The sequence below is a fragment of the Pelophylax lessonae genome (genome assembly GCF_965119305.1).
Source record: "Pelophylax lessonae genome assembly, chromosome: 4".
Taxonomy (NCBI): Eukaryota; Metazoa; Chordata; class Amphibia; order Anura; family Ranidae; genus Pelophylax; species Pelophylax lessonae.
Window position 1 is genome coordinate 381,236,199 of NC_138771.1, and position 26,143 is coordinate 381,262,341.

General features: G+C 42.9%; 1 protein-coding gene across 1 annotated transcript in view; it reads right to left on the minus strand.

The window, feature by feature from the left end:
• LCP2 (lymphocyte cytosolic protein 2) overlaps positions 1–26,143 on the minus strand; it is a 325,994-nt gene that overhangs the window by 112,987 nt on the left and 186,864 nt on the right. The window contains exon 9 of the mRNA XM_082256323.1: positions 12,660–12,720. Within this exon, the coding sequence (XP_082112449.1) occupies positions 12,660–12,720 (61 nt within the window). The remainder of the gene's footprint in view (positions 1–12,659; positions 12,721–26,143) is intronic.

The following is a 26,143-nucleotide window of genomic DNA, read 5'->3' on the forward strand; positions in this document are numbered from 1 at the left end:
AGACTGAGGTACAACCGTCGGATGGGCCGAAACATATTGTCCTAGAGGTGTTCTATTGGATTTGGGTCAGGGGGCCATTCAATGGTATCAATTCCTTCATTCTCCAGGAACTGGCTTAAAACTCTCGCCACATAAGGGCTCTTTCACACGGCTGCTCCGTATGTCCGCAAATCATCCTATTTTTTTGTGGATGATTTGCGGACATAATGTAAGTCAATGGCATTGCGGATGTCAGCGGAATACCATCCGCTGACATCCGATTTTCTTCCTTTCAGTTCTGTTCCGTTTTTTGGTACGGAACAGAACTCTATTTTTCCTCCATTCAAAAAACGGAAAGGAAGGAAAATCGGATGTCAGCGGTGTCATCCGCTGACATCTACAATGCCCATAGACTTACATTATGTCCGCATATCATCCGCAAACGGATGGGATGATATGCGGACATACGGAGTGGATGACACAAATGTCATCCCCTCCGTGAAAAGTCCCGCAGCGGAGAAAAACAGCGGAGCGGCCGTCTGAAAGAGCCCTAAGGCTGGACACAGTCATGCACCAGGAGGAACCCAGGACTCACTGCACCAGCGAAGGGTTTGACAATGGGTCCAAGGATTTCATCCCAATTCCTAATGTCAGTCAGGGTGCATTGTCTAGCCTGTAGAGGTCTGTGCATCCCTCCATGGATATTCCTCCCCAGACCATCACTGGCCCACCACCAAACCAGTCATGCTGAACGATATAAAGGGCAGCGTAACATTCTCCACAGCTTCTCCAGACCCTTTTACGTCTGTCACTGGTGCTCAGAGTGAACCTGCTGTCATATGTGAAAAGCACAGGGCGACAGTGGTGGACCTGCCAATTCTGGTGTTCAATGGCAAATGCCAATCGAGCTTCAAGGTCTCGGGCAGTGAGCACAAGGCCCACTAGAGGATGTCTGGCCCACAGGCCACGCTCATGAAGTCTGTTTCTGATTGTTTGGTCAGAGACATTCACACCAGTGGCCTGCTGGAGGTAATTTTGTATGGCTCTGGCAGTGCTCATCCTGTTACTCCATGCACAAAGGAACAGATATCAGTCCTGCTGATGGGTTAAGGACCTTCTATGGCCCCATTCAGCTCTCCTACTGTAACGGCCTGTCTCCTGGAATCTCCTCCATGCTCTTAAGACTGTGCTGGGAGACACAGAAAACCTTCTGGCAATGGCACGTATTGATGTGCCATCCTGGAGGAGTTGGACTGCCTGTGCAACCTCTATAGATCCAGGTATCGCCTCATGCTACCAGCAGTGACACTGACCCTAGCCAAATGCAAAACTAGTGAAAAACAGTCAGAAAAAATGGGTAAGGAAAAAAAATTTCAGTGGCCTCCCCATTTAAAACCATTCCTGTTTTGGGGGTTGTCTCATTGTTGCCCATCGAATGCACCTGTTAATTTCATTAACACCAAAACATCTAAACTGATTAACAACCCCCGTTTGCTACTTAACTGAGCAGATCAATATCCCAGGAGTTTAATTGACTTGATGCTGTACTCTGAATAGAAAAAGTGTTCCTTTAATTTTTTTAAACAGTATATATGTTTTGCCATTCATTTCTATGTTAAACTGAACGGGTTTAGACCCCATTCAGACTAGCGCGACTTGTCAGGCGACTTGTCAGCCTGACAAGTCGCGGTCGGTCGCTCGCCATTGAGTAGTACAGGACCCGTTCTAATAGGAGAGACACAAGTCGTCTGACTAAAGCCCCGTACACACACACACAGATCGTCGTCATACAAATGTTCGTCTTTTCTCCCCGGGATGTCGGTGTCTGTTGAAAAGTGCAAAGACAGCACAAGGACAGCACAAGAATTTTGTCCGCAGACTTCAGCTGACTGCAGAAGTGATGTCATGTAATGGTTAACTTTCCCTGTGTTTTTTATTTTCTGAGCATGCCCAGTCTTGCAAATCTGCGGTCTGTCGGCTGATTTCTGTACTGACAGGCGAACAATCGTCCGTTCTGGTGTCTGCAGACAAAAATTTTCATGTTTGCAAGAAAGACTCTTGTCCGCAGATTGTGTGCAGACAGCTGTCGGAGGCACCATACTAACACGCGTACAATCGGCAGATCTTTCGTCCGCCGACGTTTGTATGACGACGATCTGTGTGTGTGTACGGGGCTTTAGAAAAAGGGTCCTGTACTACTTTGGGGCAACCTGGGAGCGACTTGCATAGACTTCCATTATTTGAAGTCCCTGCAAGTCGCGCCGCAACTTTACAGGTCGCCCCTCGAAGTCGGATCGCCTCAGTGTGAACCGGCTCTTATACTTAAAAGCGTGCTGTAGCAAAAGCACAGATGTACAAATTCAGTATAGTGTTCATTATTTGAAACTGCACTTACAAAAGTGCACAGTCTATTTGCCGTTAGTAAATCAACCCCTAATGTTTACATAAAGCTAAACTATAAGCAGGTATAAGGAATACCATATAGTATGTTATTTATGTATTTATTGAAAAGCTGGTGAATTTTTATCAGTTTCCTAAGGCTTCATGTACACATAGCCTATTATGACCACCGGCCACGGAAAAACGCAAATGAAGGAAAATCGAACGGCTGGCAGTCAAAACGTTCAGAACCTGAACGCGATTCTTCCACATTCAGGAGAGGGAGGTTGAATCTCCCCTAACCGCAGCAGCTCCTAAACCATCCTAAAAGCCTATGGGGTTGATTTACTAAAGGTAAATCAACTGTGCACTACAAGTGCATTTATAGTTACATAGTTACATAGTAGCTGAGGTTGAATAAAGACAATAGTCCATCCAGTTCAACCTGTGTAGGTGTGTGTGGCCGTAATAATCTCTCATACCCCTGAATGTTCTGATCATTGAGATGTACGTCCGAGAGTCTTTTGAAAGCAACCATACTTCCCGCAGAAACCACCTCTTGTGGTAGAGAATTCCACAATCCTGTAGCCCTAACAGTAAAGAACCCCCTGCGTTGCCTGAGGTTAACCACTTGCCAACGGCCGCACGACTATTTACTGCAGCGGTCAGCCCCGTACAGGCAAAGTGACGTAGTACTACGTGGCTCGCCTGAGAGCCTCTAGGGGGCGAGTGCGCGCCGCTGGAGGCGCGCTCCCGCCCCCGCTCATTCCCTGACATGTCCACGCGTGTGACCGGCGGACCCGATGTCTGCCGGTCACTCGCGACCTCCCGATGCAGAGGAAGAACGGCAGACGGCTAATGTAAACAAAGCCGCCTGTTATTCTCCCTGATCTAACTGCAGAGATCATACGATCCTGCTATGTAGGATCGTATGTCTCTGTGGTTACATCACTAGCCACACCCCTTTACAGTTAGAAGCTAGGGACACACTTAACCCCTTCATCACCAAAAAAGTTAACCCCTTCCCTGCCAGTGTCATTTTTTGCAGTAACAGTGCATATGTATAGCACTGATTACTGTAGTAATGTCACTGGTACCCCCAAAAGTGTCAAAAATGTCAGTCAAGGGTCCAATCTGTCTGCCGCAATGTCGCAGTCCCGCAAATAAAATAGCAGATCACCGCCATTACTCGTTAAAAAAAAAAAAACAATAAAAATGACTAAAATCTTTCCCTTAGTTAGTAAACGCAATAACTTTTGCGCAAACCAATCAAAATACGCTTATTGCGATTTTTTTTTACCAAACATATGTAGCAGAAAACAAATTGGCCTTAAATGTTAAAAAATTTTGATTTTTACATTTTTTGGGGGGGAATTTCATATAAAAAATGTGAAAAATATTGTTATTTTTTCAAAATTGTTGCTCTTTTTTTGTTTATAGCGCAAAAAGTAAAAATCGCACAGGTGATCAAATAGCACCAAAAGAAAGCTCTGTTTGTGGGAAAAAAAGGACGTCAATTTCATTTCGGTACAGCATCGCACGATTGTCCGTTAATTGTCGCAAATCGCAAAATAGGCTCTGGTCTTTGAGCAGCCAAATCTTCCGGGGCTGAAGTGGTTAAAACGCTTTTTCTCTAATTGCATTGTATGCCCTCGAGTCCTCATGCAATCCTTTTGACTGAATAGCTTTTTTTCTATGCTGAGATCACCACTGAGGTATTTATAAATTGCTATCATGTCCCCTCTCAGGCGTCTCTTCTCCAGGGAGAATAAATCCAGCGATTGCAGACGCTCCTCATAATTAAGGTCCTCCAATCCCCTAATTAGTTTAGTTGCCCTTCTCTGAGCTCTCTCCAGCTCCAACACATCCCTCCTGAGGACTGGCGACCAAAACTGGACAGAATACTCCAGATGCGGTCGGACCAGAGTTTTATAAAGTGGTAGGATTATAGTTTTATCTCTGGAATACATCCCTTTCTTTATGCATGCTAATATTCTGCCGGCTTTGGCAGCTGCCGCTTGACATTGCATGCTATTGCTTAGTCTATCCTCTACCAAGACTCCCAGATCTTTCTCCATTTTTGATTCCCCAAAAGTTTCCCCCCCTAAAGTGTATTGTGCTTTCATGTTTTTAGTCCCCAAGTGCAAAACCTTACACTTCTCCGCATTAAACCTCATTTGCCATGTCGTTGCCCACTCTGTTATTTTGTCCAGGTCATTCTGTAGGATATCTGCTTCATGCCGTGCAGTTATTGCCCTGCCCAATTTTGTGTCGTCTGCAAAAACTGATATAGAACTACTAATCCCGTCCTTAATGCTGTTTATGAATAAATTGAACAGGGTTGGTCCCAGGACTAAGCCTTGGGGGACCCCGCTTACCACCTCAGACCAGTCTGAGTATGCGCTATTTATTACCACCCTTTGGACACGCCCTTTTAGCCAGTTCCGTATCCAAGAGCAAACCTTGCGGTCGATGCCTGCAGACCTTATTTTAAGCGCTTGTGGGGAACTGTATAAAACACCTTAGCTAAATCCAAGTACACCACATCCACTGGTCTCCCCCTATCTAGCTCACAGCTCACCTCCTCGTAGAATGTTAAGAGATTGGTTTGACAAGAACATCCATTTGTAAACCCGTGCTGATTACTGCTGATGATGTTGTTGTCTTTAGCAAACTCTACGATATAGTCCCTTCTCATCCCCTCCAGAAGTTCACATACTATCGATGTCAAACTGACAGGCCTATAATTTCCCGGGACATGCCTCTGCCCTTTTTTGAATATCGGTATCACGTTAGCTTTCCTCCAATCCCCTGGTACATTTTCTGTCATAATACTTTCAGCAAAGATCAGGAACAGTGGTCTAGATATAGTCTTACTAAGTTCTTTGAGTACTCTCGCATGTACGCCATCCAGGCCTGGTGATTTATTTGTGTTAATTTGATCCAGCCTTTCCCTGATTTCACCCTCTGTTAGCCATAGCGGCAAGTCCTGTGTATTACTGCTAACCATACAGTCATGGTCAGTGTACCCCTCCTTTTCCTGTGTAAAGACTGACGAGAAAAAATCGTTCAGCACGGTTGCTTTTTCAGTGTCCTCTGTAACCATCCTGCCATCATCGTTAATTATGTGTGCAATATGCTCTGCCCTAGTTTTTTTGCTGTTGATTAATTTAAATAATTTCTTTGGGTTCTTTTTTACTATCCTCTGCTATTTGTCTCTCAAAGTTGATTTTAGCCATTTTGATTTCGTATTTACTTATTTGCCTCCTTGTATTGCTCGAAAGCCGATACTGTGCCCTCTGATTTATATTTCTTGAAGGCCATTTTTTTTCCCCTAATAAGTTTTTAACATTACGGTTTAGCCAGCCAGGTTTGGCTTCGTGTCTTTTAAATGTATTTCCCATAGGAATGCACTGCGAGATGCATTTGTTTAATATGTTGCTAAAGCATTCCCATTTTTCCTCTGTGGTCAGTGTTCCTAGGGTTTGGTCCCAGTTTACCCTTTCCATCATTGAGCACACTTTGGGAAAGTTTGCCCTTCTGAAGTTTAGGGTTCTTATGTTCCCCACTGGCCTTGTTATATTGTTATTTACGCTAAATGTGATCATCCTGTGATCGCTAGAGCCCAGGTTGTCCTGGACTCCTACCTCCGAGATTTGATCTGGGTCATTAGTGATCAATAGATCCAGCACTGCATTTTCTCTAGTAGGAGAATCCACCAACTGAGACATGTAGTTGTCCTGTAAGCAGTGTTGGAAGTAACTGCGTTTAAGTAAATGGCGTTACTTAACGCAGTTACTTTTCAGGGTAACGAGTAATCTATCAGATTGCTCGTCCTGTCCCTGTAACGTCGTTGCCGTTACTTTCGGCTGCATTACTGCAATTACATCTACCGCCACTAGATGGCAGTAGATGTAATTGTATTTCCTGTCTCCTCTATGACCGCTGTCTGCGGTACTTGAGAGAGAAGAGGAGGAGACTGTCGAGTGAGTTACACGTCTCGGACAGCAAGCAACAGCACAGCGCGCCGTAGGACACAGGACAGGGCATAGAGTCCGGCGGATCGGCGACCCGACCCAGGCAAGCGGCTATTGCATTGCCAGCAATAACTTTTGCCAGCCTGGGCTGTATTATATATAATTTAACAACATAGTCCAGGACCAGGACTCCACCCACCCACAGGGCAGCAAGAAGTCCACCACCACCGACTCCACCAAGAGGAGAGGAGAGAGGCACAGACAGGCAGGCCTGAGGCCTGGAGGAGGACGGAGCCAGAGGGACCCGGACCACAGTGTGCCAGTGCCTGCCAGGCCACACCACCACCAGCAAGCACAGCAGGTACCAAAAAAAAAAACCTCACAGACTCAGTCAGTCACAGTCACAGACAGTCAGGACCCCCACCAACCACCACCCACCACCAGTGTGCCACGTCACCACCATTGTGCCACGCCACCACCATTGTGCCACGTCACCACCATTGTGCCACGCCACCAGCAGTGTGCCACATCACCACCAGTGTGCCAAGCGCCCACACCACCACCAGTGTGCCACGTCACCACCATTGTGCCACGCCACCAACATTGTGCCACGTCGCCACCATTGTGCCACGTCACCACCAGTGTGCCACATCACCACCAGTGTGCCAAGCGCCCACACCACCAGTGTGCCACGTCACCACCATTGTGCCATGCCACCACCATTGTGCCATGCCACCACCATTGTGCCACGCCACCACCAGTGTGCCACGCCACCACCAGTGTGCCACATCACCACCAGTGTGCCAAGCGCCCACACCACCACCAGTGTGCCACGCCACCACCAGCCAGGCAGCCACCCGCCACCAGCAGCAGCCAGCCAGTCCAGGCAGCAGCAGGTACCAAAAAACAAAAAAGGTTACTTAAGTCAGGAGGACTCAGACCCCCACCACCAGTGTGCCACATCACCACCAGTGTGCCAAGCGCCCACACCACCACCAGTGTGCCAAACATAATTGCATTATAGAATATTAAAAAAAAAAGTCACAGCTACTTTGCTGAGTAACTAATTACTTTTTCTATGTGGTAACTGAGTCAGTAACTCAATTACTTTTTGGGAGAAGTAATTTGTAACTGTAACTAATTACTTTTTTAAACTAAGATGAGCAACACTGCCTGTAAGGTTTCCATGAATAGACGGGCCTTCTGTGAGTGTGTAGTCCCCTTGGAAGTGCAGTCGCTGTAGATCTGAGGGGAAGATCTGAAATGAGGGGAAGCTCTGCTGATTTCTGTCACCCAATAATGTGCAAGCAAAAATACTGTTTTTTATCTTCTGTGCATGTCCCCCTCAGATCTACAGTGACTGCACTCAAAAGTGCACAGTGAATTTGTCTTTAGTAAAGAAACCCTATAGGCTTTTATGGAGTTGCGTTTAGGCAAAAAAAAAAAACGCCAAAAGCTACTAAACTCAGGTTTAGGAGCTGTAGTGTACATGAACAAGTGTAACTGCTAAAAGAGAAAGTAATATATATATATATTAGAGATCGACCAATTATCGGCAAAGCCGAAATATCGAAGGCTGATCTGCATTTTCCTCAATATATTGGAATCGACCACCAAGGTGACCGATATTGCCGATATTTCGGGAAAGTGCTTGTACTGGAGGGATGCCTGCAGCTAGAGGCATCACCCCGGTACCGGAGTTCATAGCCGACGGTCGGCTTTCTTGTAAAGACACCCAATGCAGCTGAGAAGCCGCTCGGCTGTCATTACAAGGTGTGGAAGGAGACGTCCAGCACCAACCCCCCCCCCCCTCCCACCACCTTCCACGGCTTGCCCAGGTCTCCCATGCCATCCTGCATGGCCGCCGAAGAGAAGACGGCTCTGATCGGGTTTCCATGTAAAAACCTGTAAGTGATGTCATGACATCACTTCCAGGTACTCGGGGCCAAATTCAAAAAAATTACAGCATTCAAAACAGCCAAATTTGGCGTTTTGAATGCTTTGAAGTGCAGAAGAGGGGTTTGGGGTCTTTTAGACCCCCAGATCCCTCCACAAGAGTACCTGTAAAAAATATATATATATAAAATAAAAAATAAAACATTTTTTAATGTACGAAAATATCGGCCAATACCGATATGCGATGACCAAAATATCGGTATCGGCAATAAAAGAACGATATCGGTCGATCACTAATATATATATATATATATATATACATATATATATATATATATATATATATATATATATATATATAGCGATCGATCGATTATCGGCAAAGCAGATATATTGAGGGCCGATATGCTCTTTTCCCGCTGCCTTCTGCTGCTCGCCCAGGTCTCCTGTCCCACCGAGAAACCCGGGCATCCTACCTTCACCGCCGCCGTCTGATCGGGTCTCCATCTGCACCACCACCATCTGACCGGGTCTCCATTTCTTTGAATTCTGCACCGCCGAGTACCCAGAAGTGATGTCATGACTTCACTTCATGTCATGATGGCGCCGAATTCAAAAAGTTACAGCATTCAAATGCCAAGTTTGGCTGTTTTGAATGCTGTAAGTTTTTGAATTCGGCACCAAGTTTGGCTGTTTTGAATGCTTTTAAGTACAGAGGAGGGGTTTGGGGTCTTTTAGACCCTCAGATCCCTCCACCAAAGTACCTGTAGACATTTAAAAAATATATATTTTTTTTAATGTCTGAAAATATCGGTCAATATCGGCTAATACCGATATCCGATGACCAAAATATCAGTATCGGCGGTAAAAAACGATATCGGTCGATCAATAATATATATATATTTATACACATACATACATACACACACTATCATATCTTCCAACTTTTTGAGATGGGAGCGAGGGACACCTATTTTTAAAAGTATGTAGGCATAGGAATCACCCCTTGCCACACCTCCTTAAAGGATAATTATATAAAAAAAATGATTGGTTGGGCCCACAAGTGCTCTTTTTTACCCATACAATTCCTTTATACTCACTTTTGAAATTTACAAATGCAGCAATTTAGAACTTTTAGCACTTTTAAGCACTGGGAAACACTTTTGGATTGACAAATTGTGCATTGTATATACAACTATATAGATCAGACTAAAAATCAGGAACAAATGAGGAGGAAGGAGGGACAGAGGGACATTGTTTTAATCACGGACAGTCCCTTTAAATCAGGGATAGTTGGGAGCTATGCACTATTTATTGTACATATATACTGTATAATGTTCACCCAGTCTCTAAAGAGTAGAAGAATAAAACAACATGATTGGATGTGCAGAGTACAAACAAATGTGGTGTTAAATGTTGACTTTGTTGAGACCTTTTAAGGCCCATTCACACTTCACACGTTTTCCTCATTGATAAACGCATGTAACTGCAATGACACATAGAAAACAATTGTTTTCTGTGTGCCATGTTTACACCAGAATGTGGAGTTTCTGTGCATTCCAGAGATATGTGATATTATGCAACATGCTTGCATAATATCGCCCCTCACTAGATGGCACCGAAATGCCACTTTGTGCACACAAAAAAGTCAGCTGTGTGTTGTGATAAAATGTGATAAAATGCATCCCAAAACAGACTGCTGCCCACATACAAACTGCATCGGTTTAGTGTGCTGGCAAGAGTGGATGGGCACTTAAAAGTTGTTTAAAAAAAAGTTGTTAAGGAAAATTATTTTACAGTTTTTTTTTTATCAAGAGCACATCAAATATAACTTTTTTTACATCTTTTGCGGACAATTACAAATATAACATCTAATCTGTGGGTGCACAGTGCAGTTCGTTTAAAGAGTAACTATACTTTTTATGCAGCTACGGTTATTTTGGAAACCATCTGCTAATCTGTCCCCAATCCAGTAAGGTTATCTCTGTGCAGCCTGAACATGTAACAAGTGCACACATTGCAAAAAAATTGTTGATTAGCTTGTACCTCTCTATCTATATCTCATGAACAAGGAATAGAGCTGGCCATACACTAGAATTGTGTTGTAAATTTTTAATTTTTGGAAGATTTAGTCTGATTTTCTAATTGTTAGTAGGGTCAAATCAATGCTCATTTTAGGCTGTAGTGATGAGAAAATTCAAATGAGTAGGATGGGAAATATTTATTGAACAGACACATTTATAACAGTATGGGGTTGATTTACTAAAACTGGAAAGTGCAAAATATGGTACAGCTCTGCATTGAAAACAATTAGGTTTTATTGTCAAAGCATAATTGAACAAGCTGAAGTTAAAGACCGCAGTGTATTTTCAGCTTCAATGATTGAGAAAAAAGTGGAAAAAGAAAAGTCGTTGTTCTTGAAAAATTACCAACAAAATTGCCAACAATCCCCTTCACCTATCTGGACACAGGAAAACTCACATTAAAAGCCACAGCTTATACTTCTATAGTACTTTTTAATTTGTGTGTGCTTTAGAGCCAGCAAAGCCTACTTATTAATTTTATTTTGCTGCTACAAATATTTGCTATTTTTTTAAGCATGTCTTGGAAAACACACTCCACACAGGAAGGCATACTGAAGGTAGCAACTCCACCAGGAGATCATTTTGTTCTAAGTTGAAATCAGAATATCAGAAGGAATAGTTTTACTTTTCGAATATAACAATGTCAAAGTAAACAGTTTGGTTCCTGTGTGTGTATTGGCCACCCCAACTAGAAATGCATACAACTACCATTTACATACAGTCCTTGATCACACCCTAATAAAATAGGGGTCACTGAACTCTTCTTCCTGTAGATAGTAACAGCAGTCCTCTACTTATAGTCCAGCTTGGCCCCATAGTGTGCTTTTTCCCCTTTTTTTTTGTTGCTCTCACCTTCCACAACCTGAGCATGCATAGTCAGTTTTCATTAGCCTGAAAACTTAGAAGAATCTGCCCCTGGCCCAGTATACAGAAAAAGATGCCAGCTATTTGTCACGCCTTTACATACCGCTGGGGTGTGTCATGCATGACCAGACAAAAGGTTCCCAATGATGTTGCCTTGTATGAGGGCAATAGTGTTTCCGTCAAAACACAAACACAAGAAAAGCAAGTAATTTAAGGTATAGGACTTGTGAGTTGATAAACTTTTTTTTTTTTTATAACTGCAGTCTGGCTTTGTGATATCAAATGCATGCCGAGTGACAAGATGAAAGCCCCTCCAGGCAGGATAAATTTCATGTACTAAAACCATTTAAACAGGATTGGCTAATTGTCCTGTGTTGTGCAAGTTTTGAAGAAAAGTAACAAAGATTTGTTTAAAACAACACATTCTATATACCAGATATCAATGTTCCATAAAAAAAAAAAAAAAAGAAGATCATGCTCTTTACTATAGTAAAAGCAGCAATACAGTGTAAGGGGGGGGGGGGGGCTGTCACCAGCCAATTATGTAAAAAAAAAAAAAAAGAAGAAGAAATTCATAAAATTTAAAATAAAAAAAATGTTTTAATTGTAATTATTTTTATTTTTAACTTAACTTTAAATTCGATTCCTATGAACCATCTTGAATCCCTTTGTTTGCAGAATGTTTTTTTTTTTTACAAGTATGATCTTCCTTTTTAATTATAGTCTTTAGTTGATGGGCAGTATGCAGTAGGTGGTTTAGCTAAGTCATGTAAACATAATTTGTTACTTTAACAGAGGAGTCCGGGTACCTTGTAAAATATTGTTTTCCTAATAATATACTGTATCTGAAGAATAACTAAAAATATACTGTATCTGAAGAATAACTAAAAACAGAAAAATATGTTTCTATTAAAAGTTACACTAATAGATGCTATCACGCAGGCCAGAAATAAATATATCATGATTACTTCTACTGTAGTTAATTGTTTATGGTGTAAGAGGTTAAATTCAAGAGCTCCCACGTGTATAAACACATAGTAGAGAGCACAGATACATTTAGAAAAAGCAGCTAATGCCTTTGACCCATTTTGCACCAGCAGGTGCTTAATCATAAAGCCATCAAGATGAGGAGGCTTAACATGTTTCACACACAAAGTGCTTAGTCGTAAGGTCAACTTTGACTTTGTACTGAGTTTGAAACATGTCAAGGCACTTTATATTTGTACCTGTCTACACTGTGCATTTGTTTTACAGCAATATTCTTCTACCAGTAAGCAGTATCAACAATTTTCTAAGCATTTTTCTGTTTGTTTTCAGATCAAACAAGATCTGAGTCCTGCGAGTAAGGTAAGGTGCAGTAGCAGTCATTTTTCTGGTTACACATGTGTTAATAATATTAAAAGTACTCTAGGTTTTCTGAAACACCAGTATAAATCTTCCAGTTTATTGTCTGGGAGTTTAAAGAATATAAATAACATACGGCATCTTGCTTGCATTTGAATATGCTCCTCTTGACTCGAGGATGATTGGACACCTGGAAACTGTAGAAACCAAAAGAATATACATTTTATTAGTGCGAGTATTGAATTTGTTTTTACAACAGATAAATTATGTCATTATTATAATATTCATACTGTTCCATACGTTTAAAATAGCTAACATTAAAGTCTACTTTTTCATAAAATAACCCTACGCATATATGCAGTGATCCGTTGGCTTAAATGCAGTGGTTGCATATATGTGTCTATTGTGAATTACTTTTCTGTGCTGAGAGCACAGTCAGCTCTTGATGCATACTTGCAATCGGGAGCTTTCAATCATGTGACTGCTGTGACATCCAATCACAAGGTCACATGATTGGAATGCCCGTCCCTCCCTCCTGGCATATAGATTCTCTTAAAGACCTATGAGAGGGTAACGGCAAGAGGTTAAAAGTGCCATTAAAGCAGATAATAACATACCTTTGATGTATTTTTTGGTTTATTCTATAAATTCCCTCCTCTGAGTTTACTTTTGAAACTGTCCCCTGGCTGCACTGACACACTGCCCATTCTATTTGTGCCCCTTGTGCCACTGGGACCTTTGGAGTCCCTTAGGAGTCTGTGTGCATGCGCGCTCCCGCTACAACTGGTCATGCAGCAAACACAGGCAGCACGAGAGGGGCACACAGAGCAAAACTCTGTGTTCCTTTCACACTGCCTGTGTGTGTGTGAGACACTGCAATTACACTTGTAGTACAAAACAGGAGCACACACATAGAGGAGACACCTACAGAAATCTATATGCCCCAGTGGCACAGGGGGCACAAACAATGTGGGGAGTTTAAAAAGTAAATTTAGAAGAGGAAATGTAAAAAACAAAAATACATGCAAGTTATGTTATTATCTGTTTCGAAAAGAAAAATAGACTTTAAAGCGTAGTTCTGGCCAATTTTATAACTTTACATCGTCAGTTAGATTAAAATAACCTGAAAAAGAATTGTAAAATTATCATTTTTTTTGTTTCACTTACCTTATTTTTTCTGAAAATTAACTTACCTTCTTTCCACTTCCTCCTTCTGCGGCTGCGACCCCCGACGTCACTTCCCCCTTTGCATTGACTCCTGGCAGATGAGCGTCATCAATCCCAGGAGTCAATGCGCATGCCCCGAAGCTGTTCTAATGCAATCAGCAGGTAATGATGCGCCTGCACCGAAAGTGACGAGGGACACCGGTGCAGGCGCATCATTCCCTGCTGAATGCATTAGAACAGCTTCGGGGCATGCGCAGAACCAGCTGCGGGATGACACACCTGCGCCGTAAGTGACGAGCATGGCATTCTGGGACTCCGACATCCTGGAAGAGGGACGCGATGAGGGACGCTCCGGCTTCAGCTGCCCACACAGAAATTTTCAAGGTAAGTTTTTCTTCTTACAGGTTCATTAAGCAGGGGACAGTTCAGAGGCTATTGTTGCTTAAATGCACTAGCCCTGACTGTCCTAGGGGTATTTTTATCCAAAAAAATATTTTTGCCCAGAACTCCGCTTTAAGGGCACGTTTAATGAAATACATATATTTCTTATTACTAGTTGTAAATAAGTGTTTTTTTTTTTAAATTAGATATTATAGGTTGTCGAGTGCCGTTAACCTTTTTTTCTGCTTTAACCACTTGACCTTTGGAAGATTTACCCCCTTCATGATCAGGCCATTTTTTGCGATACAGCACTGCGTTACTTACACTGCAATGCTGTACCCAAATAGAATGTCCTTTTTTTTATGTATTTTTTTGCAAAACATAGGATCAATTCCTTACCTACTGACAGAACGCCTATCTGCCTGGTTTACATCGCCAGTTCTCGCTCTCTGCCTAATGATCGGCGGGTGCTGTTCATCTGCAGATCAGCTCCCGCTGTGTCCAATCACTGCTGAAACGGGTCACTGGCGGCACGCATGCGAGCCCCAGACCCATAAGTGCATAATCACATACTAGGTATGTAATCCTGCGCAGGAGAGCCACCCTGCCGCCGTATATAAACAGTATACAGTCGGCAAGCGGTTAATGGCACTTTAACTTTCACAGTTTGTTTTTGGTCAGCATTTTTATTTGCCATAGAAAATGACAAAATAAACATTAATATTTACAGTATGTAACATTCTGAACATATTTAAAAGCATGTATGTTCTGTATTATTAACACAAAGTTTTAGTTTGAACCAGGTAGAGAAAAAGTAGCAGCTGGTTCAAAAGATATTGCATTGTATGATCAAATTCATGTGAACCTTAGATTACTCAAATTAATTATATAAAATTAAACATTTTATACAGCTCTGCTGTTCTTGTTAGAAATTCAATTGTCTGCAGCTATTTTATGATCAGCGTCACTTGGATATAGGCCCTAGAGAAATGAATTATTTAGTATGTAATACAATGTGGTTGAATTACTTTAGGAGTAAAGGGTACTCACTTAGCAATGTGAATGATGACTTCGTTTTGTAAATTAGGTGAAGCTATGTTCACTTTGATTACTCAATCTTATAAAAGGGAAACAAAAAATGTTTGCTAGAACATGATGGCAAGATTAAAGCAAACGCAGATTGTTCCCCTTGTCCCCTAAGCTAACTACGCAGTCCCTATTCACTTTTGCTTTTGTTTGGAAGGTAATTTTTGACTTCAGAATTCCTTATTATCCTGGCTTAAGTGCCAAATTACTAATTTTAAAGCCTTAAATATTGTGTGAATTTCTATTCTAAATGTCAAGGGTAAATAAATGATTGTAAAAATTAGAAGCCTGTAAATCAAATTCAGAAGCCAAAATGTGCTTTTATTTTCTGTTACCCTTCATGACCTTCCCTTACCCCCTTCATGACCAGGCAATTTTTTGTGATATGGCACTGCGTTACTTGAACTGAAATAACCAAAAAGTGGTGCGCTATTCAAAAATATGTGGTATATATATATTCTCAACAGGTACGTATAATAAATATGAGTAAAATACATAAAAAACAATCATGAATGTGTAAATATAAATAAGTTCATCCAAAAAAGTAAAAAATTATTTGAAAGTTCATCAGAAAATTCCTTGCAGTAAAATCCCAGATCTTCTACTACTCAGCTCACGTGAGATCTAAAAACAGTACTTAAAGCGGAGTTCCGGGCACAGAATCGTTTTTTTTTTTTCAATCTCCCCCTAACAATCACCCTTACACATCGATACATCCGCTAATCCTGGTTAGAATGGTGAAATAATGAGTTTGCAAGAATAAAATCTTACTTTATATAATTTCTGATGTGCGGCGCCATCTTTGTTGTGGATTGCCGAGTCCGTTGTGGGGAAATGTCTTCCCTTCTTCCTGATTCCAGTGGGCGTAGGCCTGTGAGTCAAGAAATGAGAACAGTGGTCGGCCGCCCATGTGACTGCAAAGTGCATCATGGGAGGGCCGAGGAAGAGCTCCCAGGACGCATTGCGGCAGGAAGTGACGAGGAGAGCCGAGGCACAGGAGGGAGGAAGTCCTTTGAAAGGTGAGTATACAAACCTCTGTAAACAGGTAAGTGAAAAAAAAAAAACTATGGGAATATCCAATTCTGACTCAGCGGAGAGTAAGGAATACAATGCAGTAATTATTAGAAATTGAATTTTGTGCCCGGAACTCCGCTTTAAATGGTATGACCAAAATCTTCACACAGTGTTGGTGAATACATTTCACACCCATGATACCCAATGTAAAAAGAAATAAGAAAAAATAAAGTGCAATATTGTCATAATAAAAAATCCTTAAAAATGTGAATATAGGCCCTCCGTGAAAAAAACGTGTACACACACAGTGAAAATTGCTCAAATCAGTGTGAAGTGATCCAACAAATCACCCAAAAATCTTCCACCAGTGATATGGCTGTGCTATGCGCTCATCTGCAGCCCATGCAGCACATAAATAAGTGCCTTGATATACAGATGACCCATGGGGTCACTCCTTCCAGAGTCTTATACAGCTCTACAGCATGAGCTGAGACACCTCACACATCCACAAGACCTTTAATGTTCACTTAATGTTAACAACTAATGTTCACGCTGAACCTTGGAGTACACCACTAATAAGTTCCATCATGCCTCTGCCTTCAGAAATCATGCTTGTACCTGTCAGCCTTGCAATGGGTCATGGGACTTGTAGTTCTGCAACAGCTGGAGGGCCACAGGTTGAGCACCCATGAATTAGAGTATGAACCTTTAACCACTACTCTTTGAATCTGGTCTTTTAGCCAGTTTTCTATCCATTTACACATTTTTCAAAGCCTATAGACTTTACCTTACACATTAGCTGTGTGTGATGAACTGTGACAAACGCTTGTGCATAATTCTAGTATATTATGTCCACAGCCATTCCTTTGTCCCAGATTTTGCTTACTTCCTCATAAAAAGAAATCAGATTTGTTTGACAACTTCTGTCATGAATCCATGCTGTCTATTGCCTATTTTTTTCCTAGCAAAAACTCATCTATGTGATCTTTTATTAAACTCTCCATTATCTTGCCAACTATTGAAGGTAAATTAAAAGGTCTATAGTTACTGGGTAAAGACTTTGACATATTTTTAAATAGATTCACCACATTGGCCCTACGCCAATCCAGTGGTACTAGGCCAGTCATGAAAAAGTCCCTAAAAATTAGAATCAATGGCTTTTAAAAAAAAATTACACAGGTCAATTCTTTCAGGACCTGTGGGTGTTTACCATCTGGTCCAGGTGCTTTATTCACCTTTATTCTGTGTAAATATTTCTGGACCATATAAATTTTGAGTCATAAAGGTTCTTTTAAGGCTATGTCAATACCATCCCCATTATGGTCATGAGCTCCCCCATGCTCCTTTTTATACACAGAGCTGAAGAAAGTATTTAATACATTTGCTTTCTCTTTGTCCCCAGTTACCCTCTCCAGATTATTTTGCAAAGGGCCTACATGCTCATAACTGACCTTTTTATTATTATTATAGTTAGAGATTTAGACCTTGCATGCACTTGGCACATTCTTTGTTAAACGTACCTATATATTATATATATATATATATATATATATATATATATATATATATATATATATATATATATACACACACACACACACACAGTATCTCACAAAAGTGAGTACACCCCTCAGATTTTTGTAAATATTTTATTATATCTTTTCATGTGACAACACTGAAGAAATGACACTTTGCTACAATGTAAAGTAGTGAGTATACAGCTTGTATAACATTGTAAATATGCTGTCCCCTCAAAATAACTCAACACACAGCCATTAATTTTCTAAACTGCTGGCAACAAAAGTGAGTACACCCCTAAGTAAAAAAGTCCAAATTGGGCCAAAAGTATCAATATCTTGTGTGGCCACCATTATTTCCCAGCACTGCCTTAACCCTCTTAGGGCATGGAATTCACTAGAGCTTCGCAGGTTGCCACTGGAGTCCTCTTCCACTCCTCCAGGACTACATCACGGAGCTGGTGGATGTTAGAGACCTTGCGCTTTTCCACCTTCAATTTGAGGGTGCCCTACAGATGCTCAATAGGGTTTAGGTCTGGATACAGGCTTGACAAATCCATCACCTTTACCCTCAGCTTTTTTAGCAGACAGTGGTGGTCTTGGAGGTGTGTTTGGAGTTATGTTGGAATACTGCCCTGGTGCTCAGTCTCCAAAGGGAAGGGCATGCTCTGCTTTAGTATATCACAGTACATGTTGGCATTCATGGTTCCTTCAATGAACTGTAGCTCCACAGTGTCGGCAATATTCAGGCAGCCCCAGACCATGACATTCCCAACACCATGCTTGACTGTAGGCAAGACACACACTTCTCTTTGTACTCTCCACCTGGTGCCTGCCACACACGCTTGACACCACCTGAACCAAATACGTTTATCTTGGTCTCGTCAGACCACAGGACATGGTTCCAATAATCCAGTCTGCTTGTCTTCAGCAAACTGTTTGCGGGCTTTCTTGTGCATCATCTTTAGAAGAGGCTTCCTTCTGGAACGATAACCATGCAGGCCAATTTGATGCAGTGTGCGGTGAATGGTCTGAGCACTGACAGGCTGACCCCCCACCCCTTCAACCTCGGAAGCAATGCTTGCAGCACTCATATGTCTATTTCCCAAAGACAAGCTCTAGATATGACTCTGAGCATGTGCACTCAACCTCTTAGGTCGACCATGGCGAGGCCTGTTGTAAATGGAACTTGTCCTGTTAAACCACTGTATGGTCTTGGCCACTGTGCTGCAGCTCAGTTTCAGGGTCTTGGCAATCTTCTTATAGCCTAGGCCATCTTTATGTAAAGCAACAATTCTTTTTTTCAGATCCTCAGAGAGTTCTTTGCAATGAGGTGCCATGTTGAACTTCCAGTGACCAGTATGAGAGAGTGAGAGTGAAAAAACCAAATTTAACACACCTGCTCCCCATTCACACCTCAGACTTTATAACACTAACGAGTCACATGACACCGGGGAGGGAAAATGGCTAATTGGGCCCAATTTGGACATTTTCACTTAGGGGTGTACTCACTTTTGTTGTCAGCGGTTTAGACATTAATGGCTGTGTGTTGAGTTATTTTGAGGGAACAGCAAATTAACACTGTTATACAAGCTGTACACTCACTACTTTACATTGTAGCAAAGTGTCACTTCTTCAGTGTTGTCACATATAAAGATATAATATAATATTTACAAAAATATGAGGGGTGTACTTACTTTCGTGAGATACTGTGTGTGTGTGTGTGTGTGTGTGTGTGTGTATATATATATATATATATATACACACACAGTGCCTTGCGGAAGTATTCGGCCCCCTTGAACTTTGCGACCTTTTGCCACATTTCAGGCTTCAAACATAAAGATATAAAACTGTCATTTTTTGTGAAGAATCAACAATTGGGACACGATCATGAAGTGGAACGAAATTTATTGGATATTTCAAACTTTGTTAACAAATAAAAAACTGAAAAATTGGGCGTGCAAAATTATTCAGCAAACTCTCTCCAGAAGTTCAGTGAGGATCTCTGAATGATCCAATGTTGACCTAAATGACTAATGATGATAAATAGAATCCACCTGTGTGTAATCAAGTCTCCGTATAAATGCATCTGCAATGTGATAGTCTCAGAGGTCCGTTTAAAGCGCAGAGAGCATCATGAAGAACAAGGGACACACCAGGCAGGTCCGAGATACTGTTGTGGAGAAGTTTAAAGCTGGATTTGGATACAAAAAGATTTCCCAAGCTATAAACATCCCAAGGAGCATTGTGCAAGCGATAATATTGAAATGGAAGGAGTATCAGACCACTGCAAATCTACGAAGACCTGGCTGTCCCTCTAAACTTTCAGCTCATACAAGGAGAAGACTGATCAGAGATGCAGCCAAGAGGCCCATGATCACTCTGGATGAACTACAGAGATCTGCAGCTGAGGAGGGAGACTCTGTCCATCAGAGCCATCTTAATGAATGGGCCAGCTGCATGGGGGCCCATGATCAGGGACATGTACGGGGGGGAAGGGGTGCACTGTCACTCCTGTCAGAAGAAGCTGCAGCTGGCTTTTGCTGGAAAGAGGATTCAACCTTCTCCTCCCTCCTGCAGGGGGGCAGAATAAAGCTGGCACTGAGACTGCAAACTCACCTCAGTCTTAGCACAGGATAAGAAGGAGGAGCTGCCTTCATTTTCATGGGGGAACCTGATGTATAGGGGCACAATGATGGGGGTACCTGGTGTATGGGGACACGGTTATAGGGGAACCTCGTGTATGGGGACATGATGTAAGGGGGCACCTGATGCAGGCTGGAAGTGGCCCCAGTGCATGACTTTGCCCAGTGGTCCGTGATGCCATTAAGATGACACTGCTGTCCATAGGACAACAAATTAGTCGTATACTGCACAAATCTGGCCTTTATGGAAGAGTGGCAAGAAGAAAGCCATTTCTTAAAGATATCCATAAAAAGTGTCGTTTAAAGTTTGCCTCAAGCCACCTGGGAGACACACCAAACATGTGGAAGAAGGTGCTCTGGTCAGATGAAACCAAAATCAAACTTTTTGGCAACAATGCAAAACGTTATGTTTGGCGTAAAAGCAACACAGCTCATCACCCTGAACACACCATCCCCACTGTCAAACATGGTGGTGGCAGCATCATGGTTTGGGCCTGCTTTTCTTCAGCAGGGACAGGGAAGATAGTTAAAATTGATGGGAAGATGGATGGATCCAAATACAGGACCATTCTGGAAGAAAACCTGATGGAGTCTGCAAAAGACCTGAGACTGGGACGGAGATTTATCTTCCAACAAGACAATGATCCAAAACATAAAGCAAAATCTACAATGGAATGGTTCACAAAGAAACATATCCAGGTGTTAGAATGGCCAAGTCAAAGTCCAGACCTGAATCAAATCGAGAATCTGTGGAAAGAACTGAAAACTGCTGTTCACAGACGCTCTCCATCCAACCTCACTGAGCTCGAGCTGTTTTGCAAGGAGGAATAGGAAAAAATGTCAGTCTCTCGATGTGCAAAACTGATAGAGACATACCCCAAGCGACTTACAGCTGTAATTGCAGCAAAAGGTGGCGCTACAAAGTATTAACTTAAGGGGGCTGAATAATTTTGCACGCCCAATTTTTCAGGTTTTTATTTGTTAAAAATGTTTGAAATATCCAATAAATTTCGTTCCACTTCATGATTGTGTCCCACTTGTTGTTGATTCTTCACAAAAAATGTCAGTTTTATATCTTTATGTTTGAAGCCTGAAATGTGGCAAAAGGGGGCCGAATACTTTCGCAAGGCACTGTATGAAGATCCTGTCATGCGCTTCCCTCTTATACCCCCTCCCAGGATGCCTTGCTGCATATTCTGCCCTCAGGGATGGATACAAATCCCGGTGTGCTATTGGCCAGGTTTCCTCCACTGTCCAATGAGAGCCCCCATTGGACACAGTGGGGAGACTCCCCAGACCCAACAGTCACACCTGAAACCATGACAGCCTAGCTGAACAATTAAGCCCATCTGAAAAGCAGACAAGGCTCCCCCTATAGTTTGCCTAGCACCTACCTGGGGAGGGTGCTACACTAACATTTCACAAGTTTGCCAAACTGGTGCAAGTCAGAGATCTGGCTGGTCCGTTATTGCCACCCAGCCAGTAATTTACCGGCACAGCTGGTATTTCGGGATCCCCAGCAATTGCCGATATGTTTATTGCAGCATCTGTGAGCTACACTGGTTGCTAGGATGGCCATCTGAGCTGACATGCCAAGGAGGAGAGGACCCAGCATGCAGAGCGGAGGAGGATCTTCCTTGTTCTCCTCCACGTCTATTATTGAATATCTGGCTCCACCCACCTCCTCCCTGCATCTTCACAGTGCGGCCGCTGCAGAAGGGAAACTGCCTGACAGAAGACCTCAGAGCAGACACAAACTGATGCTTCGGTGAGTCTCTCCCTCCCCCCTCTCCTCTCTCTCCCACTCCTCTCTCTCTCTATCCCCCTTCTCTCTTTCCTCCTTCTCTCTCTCTCCCTTTTCTCTCTCTCCTCCTCTCTCTCTCTCTCTCTCCTCCTATCTCTCTCTCTCTCCCTCTCTCTCTCTCCTCCCTCTCTCCCTGTCTCTCCCTCTCCTCCCTCTCTCCCTCTCTCCCTCTCTCTCCCCCATCTCTCTTCCTTTCCCTCTCTCTCTCCCTCCCTTCATCCTTCTTTCTTACCCTCTCTCTCTCCCTCCCTTCATCCCTCTTTCTTTTCCTCTCTCCCTCCCTCCCTTCATCCCTCTTTCTTTCCCTCTCTCTCTCCCTCCCTTCATTCCTCTTTCTTCCCCTCTCTCTCTCCCTCCCTTCATCCCCCTTCATCCCTCTTTCTTCCTCTTTCTCTCTCTCTCTCTCTCCCTCCCTCTTACTTTTGTTCTCTCTTTTTTCCATCCCTCTTTCTCTTATACTCTCTTCCTCCCTCACTCTTTTTTTTTCTTTCTCTCTCTCTCTCTCTCTCTGAATACAGGGGAAGGGGGAGGTTGCTGTGTCCACCACCACTCACTGATGTGCTAACTCCCAGCTTTTAATTTAACCAGTTCTGGACCCCCTTCATGACCAGGCCATTTTTTGCGATTCGGCACTGCGTTACTTTAACTGACAATTGCGCTGTCGTGCGATGCTGTACCCAAATAAAATTGATGTACTTTTTTTCCCACAAATAAAACTTTCTTTTGGTGGTATTTGATCACCTGTGCATATTTTGATTGGTTTGTGCAAAGGTTATTGCGTCTACAAACTAGGGGAAAGATTTATGTCATTTTTCTTTTTATTTACGAATAATGGTGGCGATCTGCGATTTTTAGCGGGACTGCGACATTGCGGCGGACAGATTGGACATCTAACTGACATTAGATAAAAAAATTACACCATGCTTGAAAGTCGGAACTGGTTACTAAAATTTTTGAATCCCACCAGTGAGCTGAATCCCCTGCTGCGGTCCTTCTCTTCTCCCCGCTGACAGCTAGGAGTCATGGAAGCGCCGAGTATTATCATATATTAGTGTGAAATACGTTTGGTACAGTGCCGTTTGGCGCTCAGCTGATCCCCCGCTGCTGTCCTTCTCTTCTCCCCCGCTGACTGCTGGCAGTCACGGAAGCGCCAAGTATTATAATATATTAGTGTGAAATACGTTTGGTACAGTGGCGCTCAGCTGATCCCCCGCTGCTGTCCTTTTCTCCCCCGCTGACAGCTGAGGGTCACAGAAGCGCAGAGTAATAAAATATAATAGTGTGAAATACCTTCAGTATAGCGCCGCTCGCTGCTCAGCGGATCTCCCGCTCTGCTCTTCCTTCTCTTCCCCCCCCCCTCCCCCGCTGACAGCTCGGGGTCACGGAAGCATCAAGCGGCGCTGTAACGAAGGTATTTCACACAATTATAATATAATATTCGGCACGTCCGTGACCCACTCTGAACACTACAGAGGGGAAGGGTTGAGATCCCCCCTCTGACAGCAAAGAGAAGAGAAGGACAGCAGCAGCGCTGTACCAAAGGTATTTCACACTATTATATTAAAGAAACACTCTGAACATTATATCAAACAGTAATAAAGTGTGTGCAGGGATTTTACAGACACTAAACCAGGGCTTATTTTCGGGGTAGGGCTTATATTACAGCCCTCCCCGAAAAAAACAGTAGGTCTTGTTTTTAGGGTAGGTCTTATTTTCAGGGAAACAAAGTATTTGTTGAACTTTGTGAGTATAATCTAGCCTTTGCAATGTTTTGACTGTGATATTGTTACATTTTTGTGATACATTTACATTACTACTCACAATGGTTATAATTATGTTACTAACATGACACAATAACAGTACCCACTGCTGCCCCTCTGAAGAAGGACTCCACGGTATTATTCCAAAACATGTTAGGTTAGGTGTTCACGCATAAATGTATGGCAGCCAGCCTGATGGTTCACTACGGGTGGCTACACATTTGCCATACTTCTGTGTTGTAATGGGTATTTAGTTTTTATTTGTATCTATTTTTTTATACAGCTGTAATTTGTTTGTATGTTTTTTTATATATATTTTCATATATATTTTTACAATCCAATAAAAATCATTTTTTACTATTTTGGTCTGTCTTCAAAGTTTATGAGGGGTTTTGGTGCAGTTTTCTGCACACAACTTTAGCTCTTTCAATAATGTATTGAATATGACAGACCCTCCCCCTTAAAACACATATAATTTCTCCTCATACCATATAGTTACAAACCAGATTCACTGAGCTCCCAAGTCCCCAAGTCTATCAAGACAGCAGTTTCCCAACGATGGGATAACATGGGTTTTCAGAAGAATTGGCACTGCGGTCTTTTAACAGCACAAGTAAACTGGCACCAGGAAGTCTCTACAGCAGGGGCATACCTAGAGCATTTGGCACCCAGGGCGGATCCTATATCTGGCACCCCTTTACATTATATAGCCCCCCCCATGGAACCCTTTACATTACACAGCCCCTCCCAGCTCTCCCCCTTCCTACCTTATTAGGGCATGCAGGGCGGGAGACATAGGAAAGCCGAGCAGGAGGCACTGAAGCAGAATGGGAGAGAGAGAAACAGCAGCCCTGAATAAACAGCGGGAACTGCCAGGGGTAACTTTGCAAGTTAACAGCAGGTGATTGGTTGCTAGGGGTCCTAGCAACCAATCACCTGCTCGTTAACTTAGAAAGTTGACTCCAGCAGCGCCGCTGTCTATTCAGCGCTGCTGTTTCTCTTTCTCCCGTTCTGCCTCAGTGCCTCCTGCTCTGCTCTCGTGTGCTAGTGAGTGGTGGAAGCAGTCCGGCAGCCTCCCCTAGGTGTCAACCCTTGGTGCTCCCTGACACCCCCTAATTTGTGGCAACTGGGGCGGACAGTCTCCCCTCCCCCCGCCCCCCTGTTAATACGATACTGCTCTAAATATTAGAACTCCCCATATCCAGGACCTGTTCTTCACATTGACAGCCACCCAGGTCTTTCCAGGGCACAGGTTACCCCAACTAGCTCCCCTAACGCACCTGGAGCCAAAGAGATTGCCTCTGGGTCATGAAAAAATTGAAATGGTACTACTGTATGCTTTTTTTCCCAGAACCACCAGGCTTTGGCCTATCAGGAAGGAATTTTTCCCCTGCTATAGCTAATTGGATCATGCTTTACTGGGCTTTTTCGCCTTCCTCTGGATCATCTGTGGGCATAGGATTGTGTATAGTCAATTTTATGGTTGTGTTTTCTTTTTTGTTTTTTATTTGTTGAGCTAGACGAACTTGTGTCTTCTTTTCAACCTGACTAACTATGTAACTATGTAAGTAATAAAAGGCTGGAAAAGAAACCCAGGCGCTGCAGCTACCAGAAATATCGCAGGCCAGATGGGCAATCCATGCCAGGCATATTACAAAAATGGAAACTAGGAAATACCAGACCAGTTAGGTGGCGTAAGGCTTAACTTTTACATCAGAGTCATGCTGGACAGCAGGAGAAGGGTCTTCGGAGTCAGGCTTCGCAGGAAGGGGAGAGTCTGCAGAGTCAGACTGGTCAGCAGGTGCATTGTCAGTGAAGTCAGGTTGTGAAGCAGACAAACAGTCTGCAGTATTAATCTGAGCAGCAGGTAAAGAGTCTGTAGAGTCAGCCTGGGCAGCAGGCTAACTTTTTCATTTGAAGCATGTCAAGCAGGAGGAAACCAACAGGGCCAATCACAGAGGGAATTTTGTCTGAACCTGGCTGAAATAGGTACAGGGTGTACCCATCTTAAGTGATGTTTATTGGGTACAAACAGCCTAACTATCTAGCTTGTAGGCAGGTTCAGTGCAGCCTTCCTGCAAGTGTGGCACTTTCAGATGGCCACTGTTCAGAGAGGACGTAGGACAAGGAGGAACCAGGTTCCCCCAAAGTCTCCAGAGGTCTCTTCAGGGAAGAAGCTGCCATGGATGACCTGATGGCAATCTGAGGACCACATCGCCACTAGCAGGTGCTCTAGTTCCTAATGC